Source organism: Trachemys scripta, chromosome 7, assembly GCF_013100865.1.
Source record: "Trachemys scripta elegans isolate TJP31775 chromosome 7, CAS_Tse_1.0, whole genome shotgun sequence".
Lineage (NCBI taxonomy): Eukaryota > Metazoa > Chordata > Testudines > Emydidae > Trachemys > Trachemys scripta.
The window spans coordinates 77,016,691-77,041,500 of NC_048304.1; the positions used below are offsets into that span (position 1 = coordinate 77,016,691).

The 24,810-nt window shown below is 43.0% G+C and overlaps 1 protein-coding gene across 10 annotated transcripts in view; it reads right to left on the minus strand.

The window, feature by feature from the left end:
- Window positions 1-24,810, minus strand: part of FAM13C (family with sequence similarity 13 member C) — a 103,865-nt gene that overhangs the window by 67,829 nt on the left and 11,226 nt on the right. For all 10 annotated transcript variants that reach the window (XR_004646480.1, XM_034775860.1, XM_034775858.1 and 7 more), the window contains 2 exons: window positions 23,620-23,818; window positions 13,392-13,513 (listed from right to left, as the gene is read on the minus strand). Coding sequence is in view for 9 of the 10 variants with exons in the window: in XM_034775858.1 (XP_034631749.1) it covers window positions 13,392-13,513; window positions 23,620-23,818 (321 nt within the window). In the remaining variant the exon portion in view is untranslated. The remainder of the gene's footprint in view (window positions 1-13,391; window positions 13,514-23,619; window positions 23,819-24,810) is intronic.

A 24,810-nucleotide genomic window follows, 5' to 3' on the forward strand; every position in this document is an offset into this window, starting at 1 on the left:
CAAAAAGAAAAAAAGCATGAGAGGTACTGGTGTGGACTTCTATAAAGTTTGTAACAAACCCCGATGCCAACTCTGTCCACATATCTATTCAAGTGACATCATCATAGGACCTAATCACATCAGCCATACCATCAGGGGCTCGTTCACCTGCACATCTACCAATGTGATATATGCCATCATGTGCCAGCAATGCCCCTCTGCCATGTACATTGGCCAAACCGGACAGTCTCTACGCAAAAGAATTAATGGACACAAATCTGACATCAGGAATCAAAATACTCAAAAACCAGTGGGAGAACACTTTAACCTGTCTGGTCATTCAGTGACAGACCTGCGGGTGGCTATATTACAACAGAAAAACTTCAAAAACAGACTCCAATGAGAGACTGCTGAGCTAGAATTGATATGCAAACTAGACACAATCAACTCTGGTTTGAATAAGGACTGGGAATGGCTGAGCCATTACAAACATTGAATCTATCTCCCCTTGTAAGTATTCTCACACTTCTTATCAAACTGTCTGTACTGGGCTAGCTTGATTATCACTTCAAAAGTTTTTTTCTCTTAATTAATTGGCTTCTCAGAGTTGGTAAGACAACTCCCACCTGTTTATGCTCTCTGTATGTGTGTATATATATCTCCTCAATATATGTTCCATTCTATATGCATCCGAAGAAGTGGGCTGTAGTCCACAAAAGCTTATGCTCTAATAAATTTGTTAGTCTCTAAGGTGCTACCAGTACTCCTGTTCTTCTTTTTATAAAGTTTGTAGTGGCTCTGTGTTGGATGACCTGCATAGCTCACTCATGGCTCCACCTCTAATGAGCCCCATGGTTATTTTAAGCTCAGGGGGGAGTGGGAACTGACTTTACAGTACCCTTAAATCATCATCTGTCAGTCTCAGTTGGTATTATTGTCTGCATTTTAGGTGTGTGATTGTCTTGCATTCCACTGTTTGTATTGTACAAAATAATACTGGAGTTAATACTCTCTCACAGCTGTGTTCCTCACACACACTAGACGTTTCCTGAAGTTACCCTAGCCAGCAAAATATTTTTTCCACTCTGTGAAGGCCATTTACGTTAATGGTAGTTACATGTGCATGTTGAGCTAAAAACACCCCATAGTCCCTTTTTACAATTAAGCTCAATAGCTCTGCTAGGTAAATGCAAATTGAATGATGGTAACCTGGCAACAGAGTACATATAATTTAATAACTTAGAGCCTGTTCCTGCTCTCATTTAAATCAGTTACAAAACAACCACTATCCTTAAAAGCAGCAGGATGAAACCCTTATTTTCCACCTGAGCTGATATATTAAAATTGCTTTAAGCTCGAACAGAAATTTTAAATAATTGCGGACAACTCTGCCTTCCCCATAATCTGGGTCATAAAAAATAAGAAAAATGTAATTCTCTGTGTCATTGCTACTTTTCATATTTTATAAAGAGGCAGAGTAAATATTTGGAGGGCTTGACTGGTGATCTCACTTACACGTCACAGGAGGATAACTCCACTGATTTCAGCAGAGATACTCCTGGCTTACCATGATGTAGATGACATAAGGCCCATATGGAATATCTTCAAAGTTTGTGGACATGACAAAAAAAAAAAAAAGGATAAACACATCAAAATAAATACAGCTCCTACCAGCAGCAGGGTGGAGTCAATTTGCAACAGCTCTGAGCAGTTGTTTAACAACAAGACCAGAAGAGGTGAATTACAGATCATGCATGAAGTTATTCTTAATGTCATATTTTGAAAAAAAAAATCAGACTTTTAATTGTAGATGCTGTAAACACTGTAGAAATTTGAAAAATTGCATAATGACTTGTCAAGGCTGCTTCCCCATTCTGAACTTTAGGGTACAAATGTGGGGGCCTGCATGGAAACTTCTAAGCTTAACTACCAGCTTAGATCTGGTCCGCTGCCACCACTCCCAAATGTGCTAATTCCCTTCCCTGGGTAGCCTTGAGAGACTCTTCACCAATTCCCTGGTGAATACAGATCCAAACCTCTTGGATCTTAAAACAAGGAGAAATTAACCATCCCCCCTCCTACCTCCCACCAACTCCTGGTGGATCAAGATCCAACCCCCTTGGATCTAAAAACAAGGAAAAATCAATCAGGTTCTTAAAAAAAAGGCTTTTAATCAAAGAAAAAGGTAAAAATCATCTCTGTAAAATCAGGATGGAAACTAACTTTACAGGGTAATCAAACTTAAAGAGTCCAGAGGAATCCCCTCTAGCCTTAGGTTCAAAGTTACAGCAAACAGAAATAAACACTCTAGCAAAAAGGTACATTTACAAGTTGAGAAAACAAAGATAAAAACTAACACACCTTGCCTGGCTGTTTACTTACAAGTTGGAAATATGAGAGACTTGTTCAGAAAGATTTGGAGAGCCTGGATTGATGTCTGGTCCCTCTCAGTCCCAAGAGCGAACAACCCCCAAAACAAAGAGCACAAACAAAAGCCTTCCCCCACCAAGATTTGAAAGTATCTTGTCCCCTTATTGGTCCTTTGGGTCAGATGCCAGCCAGGTTACCTGAGCTTCTTAACCCTTTACAGGTAAAAGGATTTTGGAGTCTCTGGCCAGGAGGGATTTTATAGTACTGTACACAGGAGGGCTGTTACCCTTCCCTTTATAGTTATGACACGACTAATGAAGCAAATTCTCTGGATTGATGGATTAAAAAAATACATAGAAACGTAGAATATTAGGGTTGGAAGAGACCTCAGGAGGTCATCTAGTCCAATCCCCTGCTCAAAGCAGGACCAACACCCACTAAATAATCCCAGCCAGGGCTTTGTCAAGCTGGGCATTAATCTCTAAGGATGGAGATTCCACCACCTCCCTAGGTAACCCATTCCAGTGCTTCACCACCCTCCTAGTGAAATAGTGTTTCCTAATATCCAACCTAGACCTCCTCCACTTCAACTTGAGTCCATTGCTCCTTGTTCAGTCATCTGCCACTACCAAACAGCTGAGCTCCATCCTCTTTGGAACTCCCCTTCAGGTAGTTGAGGGCTGCTATCAAATCTCCCCTCATTCTTCTCTTCTGTAGACTAAATAACCCCAGTTCCCTCAGCCTCTCCTCATAAGTCATGTGCCCCAACCCCCAATCATTTTCATTGTCCTCCACTGGACTCTCTTCAATTTGTCCATATTCCTTCATCTGCACTCAAATATTATACTTGATATTACTTCTTTAAGGGCCCACTGCAGCTTCCGATTAGTCTTTGTGCGTTCCCTAAAACAGTTTGCTTGTGTACATTTCTAGTGTGCAAGCAGCCCAGCCAGTGTAGTAGTGGCTACTTTGTAAACTGCAGTGGCATAGGTAGACCCTATTCACATTCTACCCATCATTACACACCCACTACCTTCTGAGAAGAGAGGCATCTTTGGCTGGAGAGGAAACATTTCATGGTCAAAGTGGTAATGATCCACAAGTTACAGCCCCAAACTGCTCGAGTAAGTCACATCTTTTAAATATATGGCAAGCCTGGAGTTTTCCAAGGGTTTTTTCCGTTCTTTAGGATAAGAAGAACCGTAGATCCATAAGGAGTGAAATATTATTTAGCTTGAAAAAGAGGGTGTAATAAACAAAGGAAGAACAAACTGCCATCTCATATACCTCTACCCCGATATAATGCTGTTCTCGGGAGCCAAAAAATCTTACCGTGTTATAGGTGAAACCGTGTTATATCGAACTTGCTTTGATCCGCCGGAGTGTGCGGCCCCGCCCGCCTGGAGCACCACATTACCGTGTTATATCTGAATTCGTGTTATATCGGGTCATGTTATATTGGGGTAGAGGTGTATTTGAGTAATGCAGCACATAACTCTACAATTGCTCTCCATTTTTTAAAACATTGCCAATCACATTTAATATGTGAAGAATATTTTTAAGAGCACATTTTTCGGATTGTACATCAGTGCTCACACAACAGCTATCCCATCCTTTTTGTTAAGGAGAGGTAATCCCCTAATCCCAACGTTTACTGCTAGGGAGGGTTTATACATTTTATCTCCCAAAGATGCAGATTGCACTGTACAGTAATCCAAATCCAATTATTTGTGGCTGGTAGAATAGTATTCAGTGTAAATACTAACAACAGTATTAGAAATTCAATTTTAATGGGGGTGCACCAGTTTCCTCAAGGCAGTTGGTGTTTAATATTTTAAAGTGACTTTAATGCTCATGAAATATTCTCGACAGACAGCTCTGAAGACTGAGCAGATATGCAAAGGCTACAACAGGATAGTACTTGGCCATCACCCTAATCATTTCTCTAAGCTCTAATTTAGAACGCTCTCTTCAAACCTGTTCACCAGACCACCTCTCTCGCTGCATTCAAATACCGCCTAAAACTCACCCTCTGCTGTCTTGCCTATGAGAAATGAGTGGGAGGAAAGGACCCAGTAAAGGAACAGACACCAACAAGATGTGTACATGGTCTAACAGGTGATCTTATTGTCACCCCATCATCCCTCTCCCATTCCTCCTATGCTTATCTGTATATGTACCTCACTTGTTGTATCATGATGAATTTAGATTTCTCTACTGAGCATGGACTGAGTCCAAACTTTCAAATCTGGATGGCTCTTTAATCCATATTTAGGCATCTAAATAAAAATGGCCTATTTTTGAGAGGTGTTGAGCATCTGCAACCCACTGACTAGTAGTATATGTAAAGAAAAAAACAAACACTTACAATTCAGAACTATTTAGACTTTTTAACTCCACTCAAAATGAAAACAATTGATACAACATAAAGAAGAAACTCATCAAACAAAAGGAACAGTTAGTGGCACAGCCATACTAGACAGCACAAGACACCATCAACTCTTGTTCCATACTGTGCTTGTAAACAGGACCGGCTCTAACTTTTTTGCCGCCCCAAGCAGCAAAAAAAAGCATCGCCCCGCCGTAATACACACACACCCCAGGTGCCGCCCCCCCCCCCCCAACCCCCCCCCCCCCCCCGGGGCCCCCCCCCCCCCCCCCCCCCCCACCGAGCGCCGTACTGCTGAACCCCCCCTGCGCGGAGCGCTGCGGAACACCCCCCACTGAGCGCCGCGCTGCGGAACACCCCCACCCCCTGCGGACTGCAGTTTATTCCAGAGCTTACCCACCCTGACAGTTACCCTGTTTCCCCGAAAATAAGACAGTGTCTTATATTAATTTTTGCTCCCAAAGATGCGCTAGGTCTTATTTTCAGGGGATGTCTTATTTTTCAGAAATGAAAAATGCCTTATTATCGGTGGATGCCTTATTATCGGGGAGGTCTTATTATCGGGGGGATGCCTTATATTACAACGAGAGGCAAAACTGTAAGTAGGCCTTATTTTCGGAGGATGTCTTATTTTCGGGGAAACAGGGTAGGAAGTTTTTCCTAATGTCCAACCTAAACCTCTCTTGCTGCAATTTAAGCCCATTGCTTCTTGCCCTATCCTCAGAGGTTAAGAAAAACAATTTTTCTTCCTCCTCCTTGTAACAACTTTTTACATAGTTGAAAACTGTTGTCATGTCTCTTCTCAGTCTTCTCTTCTCCAGACTAAACAAACCCAATTTTTTCAATCTTCCTTCATAGGTCATGTTTTCTAAACCTTTAATCATTTTTATTTCTCTTCTCTGGACTGTCTTCAATTTGTCCACATCCTTCCTGAAATGTGGTGCCCAGAACTGGACACAATACTCCAGCTGAGGCCTAATCATTGCGGAGTAGAGCAGAAGAATTACTTCTCGCGACTTGCTTACAACACTCCTGCTAATACATCCCAGAAGGATGTTTGCTTTTTTTGCAACAGCGTTACACTGTTGACTCATATTTAGCTTGTGGTCCACTATGAACCCCGGATCCCTTTCCACAGTATTCCTTCCTAGACAGTCATTTCCTGTTTTGTATGTGTGCAACTGATTGTTCCTTCCTAAGTGGAGTACTTTTCATTTGTCCTTATTGAATTTCATCCTATTTACTTCAAACCATTTCTCCAGTTTTCCAGCTCATTTTGAATTTTAACCCTATCCTCCAAAGCACTTACAACCCCTCCAAGCTTGGTATTGTCCACAAACTTTATAAGTGTACTCTCTATGCCATTATCTAAATCATTGATGAAGATAGTGAACAGAACCAGACCCTGAACTGACCCCACTCATTATGCCCTTCCAGCATGACTGTGAACCACTGATAACATTCTCCATTCTGGCAGGAATCCTCTTGAATTTTGACTAAAGAATGAGTAAATAATGCTGGAAAGGGGATATCTCCTAGTTTGGTGTTTATTACATGCAGCTCATTTTTATGAGGCAGAGTTTGCAATGTGTTTCAATTAGTTATTTATAAATTTGATGTCAGTTTTTTTATATTTTCAGTCAGATTGTTTAGGTTGACAACTCTGTACTAGCAAAGGTATTACACCTCTTTTCTGCTAATAATGATAATGATGATAATGCAATGATGAACATACTGCAAGCAGAAAGCACCAGGTATTTTCAGATGAGCAGGGATTATACCTACATCAAATACCCAACCTATCTGCAGACACTTGGAATTGCCTCTTCCTCTCACCATAGATAAATGAATGTCCTAAAAGAAAGACTCAAAAAGGAAATTTAATTCTGGCAATTTTGTCTCTGACAATCTAATCCACAGCAGTGGATTTTAGAGAACTGCAATGTAATTTATAATTGATTCCCTCAAAGCAATGAAATATAATCCAACAATATTTTCCCTGACTCACGATGCTATTATATCTATAACATCAGTCAATCATCAGGCCAGACCATTGTTCCTTACCATGACTTGTTTATAGCATTCATGATGGGTAGTGTCATTGATTTTTAAGCCCGCTTGTGCTACGTGACCATATTATTTATATAACATCATAGATATGCATTCTGCTTAACAAAACAGATGAAGACTCAGAGTGAGATTCTCACCCCGGCTCTGCCCCTTTACATTTCCTAAAAGAGTCAGAGCAGTGTAGAGGGGCCCTCAAAGCCCCAGGACCTGCTGGGGAGGATTTCCCAGTAGGAGCCAAAGAAAGCATGCATAAGGCTGCCTTCTCTGAGGATCCTCTCACAAGCCCTATCATCGTGAGTGTGCTGGGGATGGGACTGGGGGAAGGAAGGGTATATCAGGCTAAGACCACATTGTACAGTGCTGTGGCAATTCCAGGCAGCACTACAGGAGATTCTAGGGAGGCTGCCGTAGCTTGGACAGGACCCCAGGGCTATCTAAATTATACTGGAGGCCTCTCCAGCTCCTGGTGCAGTCCATGATTGCAGAGCTGCAAAGGTAGCTAAAAGCCACCTCCAAGGGTTGCTCAGAGGTGCAGCACAGATCTCACCCCTAGTCCTTTCCCCAAACAGTTTATAAACTAAGGCTCATGGTCTTGCAACTGTGAACATGCAAGTGTAAGTGTCCTCCTGGGTGAGTCCTATTGCACGATCAAGGATTAATTTAATGCAAAAATTAAGAGACAACAAACACTGGGGAGTGGAGGAAGGATGAGGGTAAAGGCCATAAGATAACGGAGTCATTTGGATAAGAAGTGCACATATCACAATGTTTACATAGCTTTATGTAAAACAAGATTTTTGAGAAAGGATTTAGTAGAGGACAGTAGACAGGTAGGGTTGCCAGATGTCCTGTTTTCTACCGGAATGCCTGGTCAAAAAAGGACACTGGGAGCTCCGGTCAGCACTGCTAACTGGGCCGTTAAAAGTCTGGTTGACGGCGCAGCAGTGCTAAGGCAGGCTCCCTGCCTGCTGTGGCCTCCGCATGGCTCCCGGAAGCAGCAGCATGTCCTCCATCGGGCTTCTACATGTAGGGGCAGCCAGGGGGCTCCACACACTGCCCCCGCCCCAGGCGACAGCTCCGTAGCTCCCATTGGCCGAGAACCATGGTCAATGGGGGCTGCGGGGGTGGCACCTGCGGACGGGGCAGTTCATAGAGCTGCCTGGCCATGACTCCATGTAGGAACTGGATGGAGGACATGCCGCTGCTTCCGGGAGCTGCCTGAGGTAAGCACTGCCCGGAGCCTAAACCCCTGACCCCCTCCCACAGACCTGGATCCCCTTCCTGCCCTCTGAACCCCTTGAGCCCAGCCCAGAACACCCTCCTGCACATCAAACCCCTCATCCCCAGCCCCACCCCAGAGCCTGCGCCCCCAGCTGGAGCCCTCACACACACACCCGCACTCCAAACCCCTGCTCCATCCCGGACCCCCCTCCCACACCCTGAACCCCTCATTTCTGGCCCCATCCCAGAACCTATATCCCTAGCCCAGAGCCCCAGAATACCTTCCGCACCCCAACTCCCTGGCTCAGCCCGGAGCTCCCTCCCATACTCCAAACCCCTCAGCTCCACCCCCAGTCTGGAGCCTCCGCCTGCACCTCAAACCCCTCATCCCCGGCCCCACCACAGAGCCCGCACCCCCAGTCAGTGCCCTCACCCTCTCCTGCACCCCAACCCCCTGTCTCCGCCCGGTGAAAATGAGCGAGTGAATGAGGGTGAGGAGAGTGAGCAACAGAGGGTGGGGGGATGAAGTGAAAGGAGCAGGGCCTCAGAGGGGGGGCTTGGAGGAGAGGAGGGGCAGGGCAGGGGCAGGGCAAGGATGTTCTGTTTTGTGCAAGTAAAAAATTGGCAACCCTATAGACAGGTGAAGAAAGGGGATTACCAGGCATAGGAAACTGCATGAAAGAAGGAACAAAAGCAGGTAAGAGAAGGACAGAAAAGGAATACAGAGATGAGAAGCTTGGGCTAAGAGTAGAGGATGAGGAGAAGGAAAGGAAACAAATGCATAGACATAGCAAGTAATTAAGCTCTGGAGAGGAGATAACAGTGATCTGAGTCATAAAAGAGGGAGAGTGGTCACAACTAGCGAGGCAGATCTAGGAGCTGTCAATGTAAGGATATTGGTTAAAGTTTACAAACAGGTATGGATGTCAAAGGACAGCGTCTGGAGGAAGAAGTGGAGAATGCCAGTGACAGACCTCAGAAGAAGACCTTGAAAGTAACAGGAAGAAGGAGGAGGAAATTGTTCCACTGAGCAAGATACTGAAGGAGCAATTAGCGATAGGGAAAGTACCAGGAAAGCAGAGTCCTTAAAGCCTTATTGTACTATCTGGATTAATTTATCTGATCATTTGTGGAAAATGCATTCATACGTGCTTTAACCAAAGAAGTCCCAGAGCATATGCAACTGGAATAGAGAAGCCATCTAAAGCACAACAGAGACTGAAGACCTTATGAGAACTTGCAATAGGATCAACACAGTTAAGAGGGTTGTTGGGGAACAGTAGTTTCCAAGAGTGAGTGAAGTTTAATATGGATCAGGTAGAAAGAGTTGAAGGGAAGGGCTTTATGAGGGGTAGCTGAACTGAATTTCATTAAAAATGTTGAGGTTTGCCCAATCCCATTGACCTGGGAAAAATAGTATGTGACCATGCAATCAAAGACCATATCATAATGCATATGCCACACTCCTATTTCCTCCTGCAGGGTCATATCCCTCTCTGCTCCTGTCCCATTCCCCTTCTGCTTCTTCCCCATACTTGTCCTTCTCCCCCTAACCCCACCCCACTCTTCACCCTGTTGCATTTTAGTCAGGCAGCTTCCTCCTCCAAACTGCCTGGGTGCCAGCATAGGGAGCACTGAGAGCACAGGAGAGAGAGTATCCCTACTCCTAGTTCTGGTGCCCAGTACCACAGCGGACTTGGCTACCAGAATGAGCAATTACGGGAAAAGTCCTACTCAGCCCTTGGCTAGATTATACTCTGTGAACTCTGAAAGGATGGAGCAGGCTCAGTGGAAACAGCATGTTCAGAGAATTTTGTTACCCGCCTCTAACAAATCTTTATTGTACATGTACAGACAGTGGTTTTCAGAGATTTATAATTCAGCAAAGTTGGATGGATTTTCATAGGGACAACAAAAGGCAACTCTCTGACTCCAGGGTGACCCACCTGCCAAATCTCAAAACCCTGCTCCAAAGCATGGACATGCTACAGCTAGTATTGCCAAACCTGAGTATCCCAAAAAAATGTGTCAGGTCCCAAAAATCATGAGACTTGTTTTAAAAATATGAGATTTAAAAATACTACAACTACTTTTTCTTTTTAGTCTTATTTATTTGTACTAAAATAGTGCCTTGGAGCCTTAGTCATGCACCTTGACCAAACTGTGCGAGGCTCTGCACAGACACAGAATAAAAGACAATCCCTGACATAATCACTTGACTCCAGGATCTGAGACGTTAAGAAAAATCACCTAATATCACAAGACTTGCAGTAAACTGCAAGAGCTGGCAATACTGTAGAGCTTCTCGACAAAAGAGCTATAAGAATTTTTTAACATTGGCAAATACAATATATTTTCCTTTAGCCTCATTCTCAGAAATAGCTGAACCGATTTTGCTCAAAGTTAAAACAAACAAACAAACAAAAACTCACAACCTTTTTTTTTTGGCCTGAGACAACCATTCACCATGGAATATTTCAGCCCAGATGCTTCAAGTTTTTCAAAGTTATAAACAATTGAAAACAGGAACTTAAACAGCAGAACCCTCATTTCATGAACGACTAGTTCGATGAACCATTTTTATTTCTTGATCAACCAGGTACAGGTGTATGTGCTTAAGCAGGGAGCAGAGGTGCCACACACAGAGTGTGGGTGTACTGACCTTCAGTAATTTATTTCACCAATGACTACAGGGACACTAACAGCACAGTATGTATGTACAGTACTGTTTGATGTAGTACAATCCATTAGCAAGATTGTAATAGGCACACTGTATATATTTCTTACCATTCGTTAATTAATTAAAATAGGGGTTCTACTGTAATTGGCAGTTCCTGACCAATGGGAGCTGCTGAGTCGGCGCTCGAGGCGGAGGCAGCGTGCGGAGACCCCTGCCCCCCCCCACCTAGGAGCCACAGCCAGAGGAATATGCCAGTTGCTTTCGGGAGTGCCCTGAGGTAAGTGCCACACCCCCATCCCCTCCTGCACTCCTGCCCCAGCCCAGGCCGCAGGGACATGCCTGCCACTTCCGGGAGCAGGGGGGGCCAGGACAGGTAAGCCTATTCTCGAGCGTGCTGCAGGCGCGCCTGGGTGGGAAAGGAAGGAGTTGAAGAAGGGGGGAAGAGTTTCTCAGTGGGTCCCACAGACCCCCTGGATTCCCCTTGGGGACGCTCACCCCAGTTTGAGAAACGCTGTGCTATAAGTATCTGAATTCTGAAATGAGAGATGTCATTGTGCTCAGTATTTTAAGTAAACTTTAACAAAAGGAATGACCATAACAAGTCATTTTCTTAGCCTTGTTGCCTTGTGGTATGTTCATTTAAGCTTCTGTGTCAGAAAAAACTTCCTAAGCATTGTTTAGCTACCAAGGACATGGGTCAGGGCACAGCTAATGAAAATGCATAGTGGTTTTCAACTCTTAAGACACTGGTTCAAACTGGGAGATTGAACATGAGTTCGCAAAACTGATACATGTTAGATACCAGAGGACAGATTCACTTAACATAGTGCAGGGAGCTATGAATTACACCTTCTACTGATAGCTAAGTCCCAAGAACTCACCACAGTGGGGAACAGGTGGTGTTACTACTTCCTCCTTCTAGCACAGTCAAAGCAAGCAGCAGCTTCCTGCCAGGGGAACTGTGGCCCAAATCCTCAAATGTATTTAGCTGTCTAACACCCACTGAAATCAATGGCAGTTAGCCACCTAAACAGCTTTGAAATACAGGCCTATGCCAAGGAGTACTGCTGGCATCAGCACCCTCCCTGATTCTGTCAGGATCACATACCCCCACTCACCAGCAGCACTCACTTTTTAGCCTGTGCTAGCCCTCTATGGCCACCCTGACATAAGACAGGTTGTAGCATTTTTGCACCACTGTCCCTTGAAGAATTTATTAGTGCCCTCCCTTAGGTATTAGACCAGCGTAAGCCTCCATAGACCTAGTCCACATTACTGTGCATCAACTTATATTGGGGGTACCAGAAGTAGAGGCTGAAAGCAGTTCACTTTGAAAGCCAATTAAATCCTCGGCCACTCTGTTAAGACTGCGCCCAAGAGTGTGAATTAATGTCATTTGGGATGGTTGCCTACTAAAAACATAACTGGAGGCAATCGGCTTATTTCGCATAAAGCACCAAACTGCCATCAGAGTAGAATTGTCACTACTAACCTAGTCCCAATTTGAACCAGTGCCTGAGAAGGGAAAAGCACTATATATTTCCATTAGCTGTCCCCTGACCCATCCAGCACTCTGAGGCAGAAAGCTGCTCCTACAGGCCCTCTAAAAAGTGATTCTTTTCCTGACTCCTCTTGCCACTTGGTCTCTTGCATAGATTGGCTAATACTCTCCAGCAATGTGCAGTAGGAACACTGCTCAGAGTGTTTTTATGAACAGTTCGCACAAGGGACTTCAGAGTGACTGGGGTCGGTACCGTCTCCTGACTCAGGCACTAACAGTACTAAAAAGGCAGGGAGCCACTTGAGACAGGGAACAAAGAAAATATACAAGACAGACCCTCTTACGTTCACCCAAGAGAACCATTATACCCAGCTTAGTGTTGTTGACCCATCCTCTAAGCAAGAGATCTGGTGTTTCAGACTTATGTTTAAAGTGGTGATCCAAGAACTGCAGGTTCAGCACAGTGTAATCTTCAACACTAAATTCAATCCTGTCAATAAGGGCCAAATCTTCTCCTTGTGACATAACCTACACGAACACATTGGACACTGGGGAGGTTATGTAGGCAGAAACTGAAAGGAATCCTTCCTCTAGGCTGCTTCATAGCTGCTATGGATCTTTGGCTACAGTAGCTCCCAGGCTGCTGTGCCCCATTCAATGGGAGTGAGTTAGGTCATGAATCTGTGTAGTCACCTGCACTGAAAACACCTCTTGTGTAGGGCCTAGGGAATCCTCCTGGAGCTCTGAGATGAACAGGGGGTGTGGGTGCACTGCATGGAACCCTTCCTGATGGAACCAGACTGATTCCACTGAATTCAGGGACTGATTTATCCCTAAGTGAATCATAGTATCAAAACTATGCCTGCGCTTGTCATTCCCTGACTTCTCAGTAGAAATATAGATCTGAGAATCAGTGAGGCCAGGGAGGAGGGGAAAGTGTCAGGATGTTTCTGAAACTGGCCCAAGGGAATTGAAAGTTCTGAATTAAGATGAGGGAAAAGATGTTCATCTTGCTTGGAAATTTAAAGTTAAAGTAGGTTATCTCCAACCGCTTTACTATCTGCGAACAGCTCTAGGACTCAGAATAAAGGATACAACTGCCAATGAAAGTCAGGAACTTGAATATTTTATACAGCAGGCAGCATACACACACATTGGCCTTTCTTGCAGTTAAAGCCTACCTTGGTTGAAGTCTCACGACTGTTTCCTGGCATCTGAAAGCCACATTCTGGGTGTAGTCATTAGCGGACGTTCCTGTTTTCCCCTGACATTCTGAGAATCCTGGCAATGCATTCTCCATCTCCTGCAGAAACCAACAGAGCACCCTGTCAGCACTGGCCTGGCTGATGTAAACATTTTGCGTAAAAAGAAAAAAAAAACAGCTGTAGGAAACTGAAAGCTTGTGGAGGGTGGGGGGGAGCGGAATGTTCTATACTGATTTTTTAAAGAGTTATTCCCCTGATGCATAAAGATGGTAATAACAAATGGATAGCAATAACTATAAAAGGTCCCAAAACACTGTCATTCTTTATTGTACAATGTTTTTTGAAAGCAGATTCTGTACAAAAAGACACCAATGGGACAAATGTGTTACCCATCTTCTGTTTCTATTAATTCATTATTTAGACAGCAGACATCAATATGTATCCTATACTTACTGCTCAATATGTTCATCTATAAATATTTATATTTGATTCAAGATCATTCAATCAAATAACAAGAAAGATTTCTAGTATGGGTCCCATCTTGAAAACCCTGACTCACAAAAGTAATATTGGTTCATATGAGTAAGGGTTTGTAGGATCAGCTTCCAAATTTGCAACTGATTTTTTCAGGCATGTTAATATTGTTATTAATTTACTAGTAAAATCTTACTTTAGAGTGAGGGAAGGTGAGTGGGACGGAATCTGTTGATTCAGTCACCTTGCCAGTGGGTGGGGGAAAAGCCAGTTTGGTTTCGTGAATGAAATCCAGGACTGGGAATTAGGAAGGCTTGAGTTTTAAGATCAGGCTCTCAATAACTAGCTTTGTTGACTTGAATTAGTCACTCAACCAGTCTCTGCCTCAGTTTTGTTATCTGTAAAATGGGGTAAAAATACCTTCCTATCACACAGGGGTGTTATAAAGACTAGTTAAGTTGATACAGTGTTCTGACAATTTGAAAGGGCTAGTAAATTTTTTCTTCTCCATTATTATTTTTTATTATCCATTATTATGCTAGCAATTTAGAAATCTGAAAATCAATGTACTTAGCACAGCAACATGTTTGTTTCCACTGCTAAAGTATTTTATTTTGCTGCTGTTTTAGGGCCCAACCCTAGAAATCCACCAAATGACTTCAGTGAGACTACTCATGGAAAAGTTTGCAGAATGAAGCCCCCTCCTCTCTATCCAGGGGTAATGGAAGGGTACTCTGGCCCTTTAAGACTTTGTTCTATTTTCTGGCCAGTGTTGGCTATTCTTTATAGCTCCCTGTCCTAAACTAAGGGTCTGACTACATAGTCCAACCCTTTCCCCTACCTTGTAGGGTGAAGGGGAAGAAATCCACCTAGCTGCTGTTCCCAGCAATCTCACCTCACCCTCCATGGGGATTGCTGGGTCTGTCCCTTAAGTGGTTCATTGCCAGCCCTTGCTGAGAAGTTTTCTCAGGGTACTTCTCAGCCTCTCTGTCAGCTGATTCCTTCTGCCTGGTTGGAAGGCTTTCACTCCAGCTGTTACTACTCTGGCAATTAGTCACAGGAGTGGAGGGAGACATTCTGTCCATCAACCAGTGCTTAATTTGTACCAGGGCTGAGCCAGGAGTCTTGGCACCTCTGGTCTTGCCTCATCAGTTATGAAAGTAAAAAAAAAAAATTGCTTGGTCCTGGCACCTCTTTCATTACAAATGTAGCACTGTCATCAACCTATTTTTGGTGGTTGACATTTAGGGTTCATACACCTCATCAGAGACCCCTACTGCTTCAACAGCAAAAATGCCTATTTTCATTTGCTTCTCTGTCTGTCCTGTGTCTGACACACTACCCATGAGGTTTGTTTAAATGTATATTATATTGGGAACACGTCTTTACATGAACACATTTCTGTTCACATCGCTGCCTATTCAAAAACTACAGAATTTAAGGCACTTTCAAAAATGTCTCTGCTCAGGAGATACTCTGAATTGATGTCCCTTTCAAGTTTTTTATGCTGAGGGATGAGTTCAATAGAGTTATTCCTGATTCAGAGTGGAGTAAGTGGGACAGGAATCAGGCCTCAAGTTGCTAATAAGAAGAGATTATACTTGTGGTTTCTACTTCAGGATAGAACCTCAAGTCCAAGAAGCAATCATTGAGAACCTGCAAGATCTACTGCCACTATGTTTACTGCAGCAGCCTAGGACACTATAACAATATTTTTGATTCATGTATAAGATGGCTTTGTTGCATGCCAACTACCATTTGTTCTGGGCAAGATAATATGCTACTTGACTTTCATGGTATTACTAAGAAACCTTGTTTGTTATTTTCCTTTTTAAAAAATGTCCTTCAGAGCTTTATGACATAGATCCCCCTGTATTTATTTAATTTAGTTTAGCATTGAATGGATAATATTTTATCCAAAAATGGTAACAGAGATCCACATTATAGTAACTGGCACTTTTTGCAGCTGTTCCAGTTTTTCCATTATTATCTAAACAAGATTTTCCCTGGGTTATATAAAATGATGATATACTCTTGGAGACAGAAAAGGTCAACACAACTGTTTTAATTAAAGCTCAAGGTAAAATCAGGCTGAACCAGGTCAGCTGACTCTATTTACCCGCAAACCTTGGGATGTTTGATAGTCCTTGGGCAGAATAGATATTTTACTATTAGTTGTGTTACAACAGCAGTGAGAGGCCCCAGATGAGAATAGGGCTGTACTGTGCTAGACGCTGTACGTACATATTGTGAGAAATAGTCCCAGCCCCAAAGAGATTACCATCTACATGAGAAAATATTGAAGAAAGGAAGTATTATCATCACCATTTTATGTATGGGGAACTGAGGCTTGGTAAGAGTTAGTGACTTGCCCAAGGACATGCAGTAAGTCTGTAGCAGAAGTTGCACTTAAACAGACATCTCCTAAGTTCCAGTCAAGTCACAAAACCCTCTGTGCTCCACTGTCTATCCTCCACCACTAGATTAGCTAGTTCAAACTTCCAAGGCTGATATGGACCATAAGACTTCAGCACACAGGGAAGATCCTTTGTAAAGAACAGTAAAATCTGTCCCCTTGTGTAACTGTAAAAGTCTTCCCTTCCTCTCATAAGCAACTGTCAGCCATGCAATATCTCTTGGACTTCCTGATACCACCATCATCAGTTTCAGTTTATTGTGACTGGGGCAATGAAACCAGACCAAGTGACACTGAATTGAAAGGCAACAGAATCCCAACTTAATTCACTTAAACATGTACACATTTATTTTTCAGAATTTATTTCATTTTTGCCCAGTAATTGAAAGGCACTGGCAGAACAGGGACCCAGCACGTCAGGATGTTTTATGTCTCTCTTCCAGAAGTTTTAGCTCATGGAAGGAAAAAAGAATATCCCAAACTGATTTATCTTCAGATTTTTTAAGAAGAATGATATTTTTGGCTGCCTGAATATTGTGTCAAGGATACAGCAAATACCACAGTAGTGATTATACAGCACGGTGTCTTCTCGGCAGTGACCAGAGGTTTCTCTTTTTCACCTGCCATTTACCACGTGCAACACATTCATAAATCTTAACCCAAAGATAAGAAGAAACAAATACATTACAATGAAATATAATACTATTGAATCCCCTTGACACACAAAGGTTGGATTTTGTTGCACCACAAAAGCACAATTTTGTTACAAAATTGCCTAAAATTCAAAAGTTTGTTTCTGTTAGGGTTACAACATAATCCTAAAATGACAGACACTATTCTTAGAAAGATGCAATTGGCTACTCATAAACCATGTGTGTTCAGGACCTCGGTTTTACATTTCACCTGAAAGAGAGCATCTCTGATAGTGCCGTGTCCCCTCCTGCTATTATGCTGAGGCTGTTTTGTACAGACCTGGAGGGAAGAATGTCTTCTGCTGAACCATCTGTACAATTTAACACAGATCTCCCATCCAAATCTTGAACTGGACCCACTTTCTTTGACTTATGAAATCTGATAGTATCAAAGCACAAGGTGTCATGGCTAAGTGACAGGCAGGGTCCAGACACCCCAAGGGGAGAACAGGCAGTTTGAAACCCACCCCACCCAAAAAAGCAGTTGAATCAACTAATCGTATACAGTGTCATTGTGCTATAAAACTATGTCAACCAAGATCTTTTATTACCACTCCAAACAGGGTAAGAAATAGATACTGTACAAATAGGTATCATTATAGTATTTCCTTTAAAAAGTTATAAAAAGCTGCAAGTGGTTTATATGGAAATCAAACAATGAAAACTTTGGGGGTGCACGACAATGCAAGGCTCACCCTGGGCTCCATCCAGCAACATTTTTACTTCGCGCAAGTTCTAGAAGGCCACAGGCAGAGTGCCCTGCCCTTAGAAAAGGTTGACCAGACATGGAAACCACGTGCTTTCTCCTTCTCAGAGAACCCAGTTTTCTTTTTACCTCACTGATCAGTGGCTATGATCAAGTCATGAAAGATGCTATTAAAATATATCTATGCATGGATGCAGAGTTAAAACCTTGGTGAGAATTTCATGCCTAAGCCACCCACAGCTGGTGTATATTGACGTAGCTCCATTACTCAGTTCTCTGACTCTCGTGTGTTTAAAACCACAACTTTAATGTTGAATTAATAAGAGTGCTTTGGCATTAATGTATTTAATTTATACCAAAGTACTGAATTTCATGTAGCAGTTTTCTGCATTTCTGTCTCTTGTGATTTGTGTCAAGATACCATTTACTTTTCTTAGTCCTTCACCCTGGTGATTAGACTGAGAAATAGGACTGTTATTTGCTCTACTTATTAGCTGGTGAGCTCAGTGCTATTTTATATTTCAGTATCAGTAAAGAATTTAAGGTGAATCATTTCATAATCCAAATTCATGTTAATGTGCATCAAAGATGAGCTACAGAGGAAGGGGATTAATCAAGAAAAGCAGACTTTGAATTCCACAACCTCACTTCTTATATTGTCTCTCCAGAATATATACTGTACATACTTGATTTTGGTATTTCAATGGCCCATAACATTTGATTTTATAATAGATTAATACTACAGAATCACTAGAGTGGCTCAGGGAAACAAAACAGATATGGACCATAGTAACCATTTATAGATCCACAGATTTTAAGGTCAGAAAGGACCATTGTGATGATCTACTCTGACCTCCTGCTGGACTCTGGCCACAGGACCAGGGCCGGCTCCAGGGTTTTGGTCACCTCAAGCAGCCAAAAAAAAGCCGCGATCGTGATCTGCGGCGGCAATTCGGCGGGAGGTCCTTTGCTCCAAGTGGGAGCGAGGGACCGTCCGCCGAATTGCCGCCGAATAGCTGGACGTGCCGCCCCCTCCGGAGTGGTCGCCCCAAGCACCCGCTTGCCAGGCTGGTGCCTGGAGCCGGCCCTGCACAGGACTTCCCTGTATTAATTCCTGCTTCAAATCCAATAGCTGCACTTGAGCTAGAGCATATCTTTTAGAAAAACGTTCAAACTTGATTTAAAAATTTCTAGTTATAAAGAATCCACCACAATCCTGGGTAGGTTTCTCCAATGGTTAATTCCCCTCTCCATTAATGCACTTTATTTCCAGTCTGAATTGGTCTAGGTTCAACTCCCAGCCTTTGGTTCTTGTTATACCTTTGTCTGAGAGATTGAACAGCCCTGTATTGTCAAATTTCTGCTCCCTGTGTAGGTTCTTATAGAGTCTGATCAAGTCTTCCCTGAGCCTTCTCCCTGGTGCACTCAAACTGCTTGATGGAGATATAAATTCACCTCCTTGTGCTTGATGCCCCTGTCCATATTCCCTAGAATGGATTCGCATTAAGGGAGGATAGGTTGTGATGTCACTCTGCCCGCCCCTTAGGCTTTCTGTTAGGTGGGATTTATGCCAGGGTCTTCATACCCTTACAGAAAATCATCTATAGATTTTAAACAGAAGATGATAATTTCTATATAAGTGTTGTGAACCGTCAAATAGGATTTATCAAGAATTTTATACCTGCTATTAAATTCTACAGTACAGCCCAAAACATCCATGGAAAGGCTATTATTCTCTATTAAATTCTATGGTCTAGTTCCTGAGTTACGTGCAAAATTGTCTCTAAACCACATTTATAGCAGGCTACAATACTCACTACTAGCAAGGCCAGCTCCAGGCACCAGCTTAACAAGCAGGTGCTTGGGGCGGCCAAGGGAGAGGGGCAGCACCTGCGGCAATTCGGGGGCGGCAGGTCCCTCACTCCCTCTAGAGGAGCGAAGGACCTGCCGCTGAACTGCCACTGCCGATTGTGGCTTTTTTTTTTTTTTTTTTTTTGCTTGGGGCGGCAGAAATGCTGGAGCCGGCCCTGCCTACTGGTATATTTGTGTCTTTATCACGTGGGATTTGTGTCTGTACAGATTCTACTACATGGTTCTCTTCACTCAGACATGTTATCACATTAGATTCTACATAGCACTGGTCAAAATTTCTATCTACAGGAAATTCTGGCATTTCAAAATTATCAGAATGAAAAATCAAAATTTTGATAATTGTCACAAAATGAAATTTCAGAAAAAATTTGTTTTGAGTTAATAAAAATGTCTTTGGGTTTTTGCATTTTTATTTTATTTCGTTTTATTTGTATGTTCTTTTACTGTATTATCTTATTTTATATTATTTTAAAAAAGGGCTTAATAATTGTCTTAAAATTAAAATGTAAAATAAAATAAAAGTTAATATACACAAACTACAAACCAATATAAAATAATTTTAAAAACAAAGAGTCCTTTCAAAATAAAAAAATCATAAGGTTCCACTCTGAAATGCTTTGTTTCCATTTTTTTTCCTAGAAAAAATTCCATCAAAATTGACCAGACATAGTTCTATGAAATCTTTTAGGTTTCATGCTTCTCTCCCACTTCTGACCTATATCTGTCCTTCCTGTTCAGTTCATAGCCACATATCCCAGTATCCCATTGATCTCTGAAATTTGTTCAAGTTTCAGCAACGCCCATTAAGGGCTATATGTTCAAAAGAACTCAGGCTCACTTTTGGACATCTTATTGAGTGGCTTGATTTTCAGTAGTGTGCAACACTAAACAGCTCCCACTCGCAAGAACAGGAACTGAGTGCTGAGGTCTTTTGAAAATGTGATCACTTATCAAGCTTCATTGCCAGGTATTCTAGTTTGCTTCCCCCCTACTCCCATCCTTGTAAGCTTCTTGTATTGGCCAGGGCCGGCTCCAGGCACCAGGCAACCAAGCACATGCTTGGGGCGGCACCTGGTAAGAGGCGGCCAATCTTGGGGTGGCGGGGGGCAGCACGGCGCGGCATTCCATGCGGGCGGGTGCTCTGGCGGCGCGGCGCTCGGAGCGGGGCGGAGCGGGGCGGGGGGGGGGGGGGGGGGGGGGGGCTGGGGGGGGGGCCCGGGGGCGGGGCGCAGAGGGGGGGGGTCGGCAGGGCAGCGCTCTTTTTTTGCTGCTTGGGGCAGCAAAAAAGTTAGAGCCGGCCCTGGTATTGGCATATTGACATTTATAGATTTATTTTTGGCCATGTGCTATTTTTATTTCACTCTTTAGTCTGACATCCTGTTACTTTTCTAGGATTTACCTCTGCCATTGCAACCTGTCCCAGCACCAGTTCACCTGTAATTTCTGCCCTATTCTTTTATGGATACAGCGATACCCAGGGCCGGCTCCAGGCACCAGCCTGGCAAGCAGGTGCTTGGGGCGGCCGCTCCGGAGAGGGGCAGCACGTCCAGGTATTCGGTGGCAATTCGGCGGACGGTCCCTCGCTCCCGCTGGAAGCAAAGGACCTCCCGCCAAATTGCCGCCGCAGATCGTGATTGCGATCGCGGCTTTTTTTTTTTTTTTTTGGCTGCTTGGGGCAGCCAAAACCCTGGAGCCGGCCCTGGCAATACCACTCCCTCTCCACAGCCTTTCCACTACCATAGCCATGCATCTGGGTTTCCACTGGTGAAAACATAGAATCTGGCCCTGTACATACAGATTGCTGTGTATTGAATAAGTGCACCAATTCTCTCCCTACCTCTCAATAGCTCAATACTTGTTCCGTTATTAAAGAGCTAAATTCTGTCAGGAGCAGCTCAAGATGTTGTAACTGCTAAGAGCTTAGTAGCTACTCACACAGAGATGTGAATAAAAATTAAATCTCTGGGATGTCAAAGCAAAATCTGTAATTAGATATTGTCATGATTTGAATAAATGCTTCTTCACTCATTGTAGGAGTGAAATTGGGGAGAGGATGTCATTAAAGGAACATTCTGTATCAATAAAAATAGGGAATCACTTGAACTAGGATGGCTTAATCACTATTTGGAGGGCATTCTCGTTTTCATTTTCAATTGAACATAATTAGGCAGCAGAGCCAGTGAGATGCATATTGGCTGCCTTATGTGTACAGTTGTGAGCTTGTTGAGAGGCTTGGTGGTGGCAATATGTTTAGAAGGAGCCCAGGTGTGCACAGTAGCATGCTGTTTCAAATCATCAGTCTCTTTCCCTTTTTCAAGATAATGGCAACTTGCCATGTAATCAGCAGCTCCTAGAAAAATAACAACACTTTGTTTTCAATTTCAAGTAAAGCAGAGAGTCAGAATGGAAAGAAGCACATTAGATAAAATCAGTTACTAAAACAGACAAAGCGCTTTAGAATTTGAAGGTTATAGTATATTGGAGCTCTTGACTTGAAAAACTGCCTCTGAACTTTTCTATAAGCAGAGCCCTTACTTTTCATAAGCACTTTAAACAACAGCCTGGGTGCCAGATGTACACTTGGTTCAAGAAAACAACAAAACAAACCTAGAAGTCCATGCAGCCACACTGGGCCTGCAGATGGGGCTTAGGTGAATGCATAGTCTCTTACATGAGAGTGAACTAGGAGTTTGTAAAATGTGCGCCTTGGGAAACATTTTCCCCAGAAAGCCTCAATCCAGCGAGCTGCTTCATGTGGGCAGACTCCACTGAAATCAATGAGTCAAAGAGGTCTGTCCCTGGAGAGCTCACTGCTGGATCGGGGCCCAAACTATAGCCCAATCAATGATGAGAGTACTTTAACTTCCTGTGATGAAGTAACATTTATTTTATGTGGGAACCAATCATATTCATAGTGCTAATTCTGTTATCTATGAGATACTGTATCAGTGCTCAGTTCAGAGGTGGGGGCAGAATGGAACCACACTTCTCACTGATTGGAAACAGGGCCTGGGGAAGAGTGGGTGGGAGTGGAACTCATCATGACTTTTTTGTTTCCCAATCCAATCGCTGTATCACAGGAAAACTTCATGGCTTATTGGAGGTTTTCCCCCTCCAGATGTTGCACTTTTCAGTTGCATCAATATTTTATGGAGATCTAATTACATGATCACAAAATACTACACAAAACTAAACCAACATTCTCAGTTAAATTCTTTGAGCCAAACTCACTGGTGAGATAAAAATGGGGCAAATGAGCTGACAATGGGTGATTTGCCCAACTTTAGCTTTTAGTGAGTTTGAGATACAGGTGTGACATACATGAGAACTGAAAGGGGGCACAGATTCAGGGCAGCAAGAAAAATAATTAACAAGAGGGTAAGAGATCAATCATCTCTCCCCCTTACTTTATGCCCTCCTGATCAGCTGCTTTTCCTGATATACTTCCCCTTGTGCTGCTAGTGAGAGTCACTCCCAGCTGCAGTGTAGACATACCCTAAGTATATTATTTTCACTAATTTTTCATACCCACTGAACAGGATAAAGGGATGAGATGTAACATCCTCCAGCCATCTTACCAAATATCTCCTAATAACTAAGAATTAATAAACCATTACAGTATTTAGTGGTTTGACATAGACACCAGTCTAAATCTCTAGCACAAGCCACACAAGAGAAAGATCTTGCCATTATTCCAGCACGTCCAGGAAATACAAGAAGATAACTCAGAGGGAGAAATATTTTGCACATCCTCACTGTGGGCCATACTATGACACCCTTACTCTCAGCAGTGAGCAGTTGTGGATTCAGAATCTATCACTATATCAGGGAATTCTCACTGATTCCGCATGATTCCCTTACTGAAAGAATTACTTCAACTGCAGTGTCACTTGTACCAGATACATAGCCCAAATCATTGTGGAGGTGAGTCAGAGCAGGGATTAATAATGCTATCATTTGCATCACTTTGCATTTAAAACATATTCCTGCTATGACACCGCACCATAAATATCTAGCAGAAATAGATATGTTTTATTTTATTACCTGACTTTCTTCATGGTTTTTCCCATTTTCTAGTTTTGCAATGGATTTGGGCTTTCTTAATTTTAAGTTGCCCATTCCAACCCGTAGTGTGCAGTCATGAGCTGTCTGTTCCACGTGCTGCTGGGTATCTTGTAATGCTGGCTGGCTGTCCTCTAAGACTGTAGTGTTGTTGGGATAGTTTTCTTTGTTGTTTTCATCTCTAGAAGAAAATAAAACCAAAAGGTGTAAGCAGGATTTTAGCCATCTCTCAGAACAATACTGAGGAGGACTGGTGCCAAGGTCTCAGTTTTATTTGCTATGTTAGCATTGCCAGGGTAAGGACACATATGAGCTAAACATTGTGTATGTTAATAAAACAAGTCTCCGTTATAGTCTTCCGTTTATTATCAGACCATATGCCAAATCAGGGGTCGGCAACCTTTCAGAAGTGGTGTGCCGAGTCTTCATGTATTCACTGTAATTTAAGGTTTCGTGTGCCAGTAATACATTTTAATGTTTTTAGAAGGTCTCTTTCTATAAGTCTTTAATAAATAATTAAACTATTGTTGTATGCAAAGTAAATAAGTTTTTAAAAATGTTTAAGAAGCTTCATTTAAAATTAAATTAAAATGCAGAGCCCCCTGGACCGGTGGCCAGGACCCGGCAGTGTGAATGCCACTGAAAATCAGCTCCCGTCCTGCCTTTGGCACGTGTGCCATAGGTTGCCTACCCCTGTGCTAAATTCATGAGTACACATTTGTATACAGAGTAATTTAAGCAACTGTAATTTAGGGGCCTGTAAACTGTGAGGCCTGAGCTACACTACAAAGGTAGGTCGACATAAGTTGCCTTTCATTGACGTAGTTGTGCATACATCTATATTCAAATTTGTCTCTCACTGATGTAAGCATCCTGTTAGGGCGACACAGTAACACCAGTTCTCCAAGTGGCTTTGAACCATGGTCAATCTACTGTGATCGACACAGTGTGAATGCAGACACCACGTGACTTATGTCAACCCTAACAGCCTTCCAGAAGCTGTCCCACAATGCCTGACACTGACTGCTTTAGCCCTGTGGTCCTGGAGAGCAGAAGCTATCCCCCCTCCTTTTATAAACCCTGCATATTTTTGAAATGCCTTTTCCTGATTGCCCAACTTGACACGCACACCTAGCAGCTCTCCCTTCTTGTGTGCAACTGCCCAACCAACCA